This window comes from Adiantum capillus-veneris, chromosome 2 (assembly GCF_014529385.1).
Source record: "Adiantum capillus-veneris isolate H3 chromosome 2, ASM1452938v2, whole genome shotgun sequence".
Lineage (NCBI taxonomy): Eukaryota > Viridiplantae > Streptophyta > Polypodiopsida > Polypodiales > Pteridaceae > Adiantum > Adiantum capillus-veneris.
In genome coordinates, this window is record NC_140932.1 from 181,101,445 (window position 1) to 181,104,746 (window position 3,302).

Sequence of the window (3,302 nt, forward strand, 5' to 3'; positions counted from 1 at the left end):
ACATGCGGCCTATAATTTGAGCAAGAAACAATTGGCAAAATGTTCTCAAACCTGCAAACACACACACACACACACACACACACACTATGTTACACAAAACACAAAAGTAAACAAATCCACAAGGAAACTTGAAAAGAAGCTTACCTTGTTGATGGGGAGCAGCATACAAGTGAAAATCTCAACTCCAACAAATCGTGAGGCAGCAGATCTACAGAAAGTGAGGAGGAGGAGGGTAAGAGAGGAAGAGAAGAAAGGCGCAAAATACGCAAGAGAAACTTGCGGTTCTATTTTTGCAGGATTCACCGATGTAGATGTCAGTATGTGTATCGGTACAAGCGTCGGTATACGCACCGGTATAGACATCGACTTGCACATCGGTGTGCACTGTTTACACGTCAAAAATCTGAAATTAATTTAAGTGATCTCTTGTAGTGTGCTCAATCATTTATATCAATTAGTGCTAGATCACATTGTTCCCTTTCAAAGGCCCTTGGTGCTTTCACACGGTCATGCTCAATAAGTGAAAATTGTATAATTGCATGTCCATTGTATTTGTACAAAGTATGGCCACTAGCTACAAATTGCTTTCTCTAAGGATGTATAGCTTTAGTGTATAGATTGATGCCTCTCAAGTCATGTTCAACAATTAATAGTTTTGACAAGATTTAATGTTATCACGGTCTAAAATGTCGAAGAATGATAGGCACGCCATGCTTAGGTTGCAAGGTGAGGATACAAATAGGAGCATGTCTATACGAAGGAGAGAGATGAAATGTGAATTGTGAAAGGAGCATGCAAAGAACAATCTTAGCCTCCATCATTGCAAAGTTTTGTCCAACACAATTTCGAGGTCCAAAAGAGAAGGGCATAAAGGCCATTGGATTTTTGCAAGCTTTCGCTACTCCCTCTGAAAAACGCTCCGGCTTGAACTCATCAGCATCTTCTCCCCATATGGTCTTGTCATGGTGGATTGCAAGCACAGGTACCCACATCGATAACCCCTTTGGAATTTCAAGATCTCCAACCTTTATACTTGAGAAAGCCTCTCTTGCAAGAAGTGTGGCAGGCGTGTAAAGTCGTAGGGACTCCAATAGAATCATACCTTACTGCACATAAAAATACACTATGTTAGAAACTTTCTTGACCTCTATTAAAAACTTTGAGAAGCTTTGAGATACTCTTTCTTGAACTTGATAACACTCACCTGCTTCAAACAAAGTAGATATGTCCTCCAACTTACATCCCAAGTTATGTTTATACTCAATTAGCTCGATGAAACACAAGACTATTTTAGAAACACATTAGGTCATAACTTATAGGACCACAGCCATGTACTAGTACATGAGAAGAACTCTTTATGTATTTACTGTTATATATACAATATCAAATATCTATGACATCCACTACTTTTTGTTTTCGAGCTTTCAAAAATAGTTCCAAAGAACAATAGAGTCAGGCAGGCATAGTTGTCTTGATGCTTTTGCCCCAAGTCTTAAGTAGTTTTCTAATATAGCTGATGATCTCCTTAAAAGACCCACAATTCATCAAGTTTCTCTTTTCATTTTACAATATATAGTAAAATAGAACCCTTGGCCATATTTACAACCTTATGGTCAGAAGGCCAAGGGTTCACCTTAAAATATATAAGTGTAGCACGTGAGTTTGGTTGGAGGGGTTTTTATATTTCAAAGTGCTAAAAAATTGTATATACAAGAGGGAACGTGTAAAAGTGATTTTTTTATTTATTTTAAGTACAGGTTTATGGAATAAAAGGGGTCTTTTAATTCATAGTGTGTAGAGGGGTTTTATGAATATCTTTTGTCAAAGAAAACTTTCAATCCCTAGAGAATTCCCAGTGTACCTAATTATGTCATTCTATACCAACTTAGAGCAGACAAGTTTCCAGGATTTAACGTCAAGCATGTTAGATGTTTCATACCTTGCTTTAATGGGTACATCTCTCTCTCTCTCTCTCTCTCTCTCTCTCTCTCTCTCTCTCTCTCTCTCTCTCTCGGGTCTAGGCTGTCTTCAAACAACTTATCCCTGATGAGCTTCCTAGGCAAAGCGAGACTGCAAAAGTTGTGCCAATCAAACAAAGCAGAGTTTCTGGAAATCCACAAAAAAGAAAGCATCCATACTCTGAGAAAACCAATACATATACAAGTCCAAGCCAGGGATGAAGTTTGGATTGCACCAAATAAAAGCATGAACTTTGTGACTTTAATCTTCCAATAAAAGATATATATATCATATAAACATCCCCACCAGGCAAGGCATGCAGTACAGGGCAATTCCGAAACAGGTGTTTAGTTGTTTCTAGTTGCAGACATCCTCTTCCTTGCTAAGTGCTCTCCAAGAGGGAGGCCCCCTGTCCAAATCCTCCAAAGGAAAACTTTATGCTTGAAAGCTAAGTAGACTTTCTCTCTCTCTCTCTCTCTCTCTCTCTCTCTCTCTCTCTCTCTCTCTCTCTCTCTCTCTCTCTCTCTCTCTCTCTCTCTCTCTCTCTCTCTCTCTCTCTCTCTCTCTCTCTCTATGTGTGTGTGTGTGTGTGTGTGTGTGTGTGACAGTGCTTACCACTTTAAGCCTGCTAAGCATGTCGAAGTCGGGCATGTCGCCATGCTCGTGTAGGAAGAGTAGAGCCTCCTGGCGGGCACGATGCTGCCAAGTGGGGTTGGAGGCCAGGAGCATGAACGTCCATGTCAACAACAGCCACGTCGTCTCGTGGCCGGTGAAGAAGAAAGTCTTGCATTCGTCCATTAGCTGCCGAGAGGTATACATCCGGCCCAGCTGCTGACGTCGACGACGCTGGCCGCACAGTGGAGGCGCAGCTTCTAGCTTGGCCGCTTCCATCTCTGCCAGCATCAGCCCTAACAGGTCCTGCCCATAATAATCATTCTTCTGCTGCCCATCCTCATCATCAATATGTCCTGCCATGGCTTGCAGTGCTGCTGCCCGGCGACCCTCGATGATTTCCATGAACAGCGACTCCACCTCCTCCTTCAACTTCCGTATCCTACACATATAAAATATAGCATAGCATTCTCTATTCATCCAACCCCACACACACACACACACACACACACACACAACTTGTTTGAAAAAACGGTTCATGCGAAAGATCAAAATAGGACAATTAAAGAATTCAAACCCCGACGTATATATTACAAGAAGTTTTGGACAATTTCCCACATTGTGATTTATCTCAACATCATGAGCTTCTCTGAGGCTGAAGGTGTGAGGGAGGCGCCAGATACTTAGCTAGGTATGATTGGGGCAAGGGACCACCGGTCCAGTGTAGGGCC

At 41.7% G+C, this 3,302-nt stretch overlaps 1 protein-coding gene across 1 annotated transcript; it reads right to left on the bottom strand.

The window, feature by feature from the left end:
- Nucleotides 1-674: 674 nt before the first annotated feature.
- LOC147464187 (cytokinin hydroxylase-like) lies at nt 675-3,021 on the bottom strand. Its single transcript, XM_086482768.1, has 2 exons — nt 2,571-3,021; nt 675-1,102 (listed from the first exon to the last, which is right to left on the bottom strand). The coding sequence occupies exons 1-2, from the start codon at nt 3,019-3,021 to the stop codon at nt 675-677; spliced, it is 879 nt and encodes a 292-aa protein (XP_086338894.1).
- Between the last annotated feature and the right edge of the window lie 281 nt (nt 3,022-3,302).

Excerpts from the sequence above, each read along its gene's own strand:
- LOC147464187 (XM_086482768.1), bottom strand. The coding sequence starts at position 3,021 with ATGTGTAGGATACGGAAGTTGAAGGAGGAGGTGGAGTCGCTGTTCATG. Across the intron at positions 1,103-2,570 it reads TAGCAGGCTTAAAGTGGTAA|GTATGATTCTATTGGAGTCC; the intron begins GCACTGTCACAC and ends ATGTGCAGTAAG.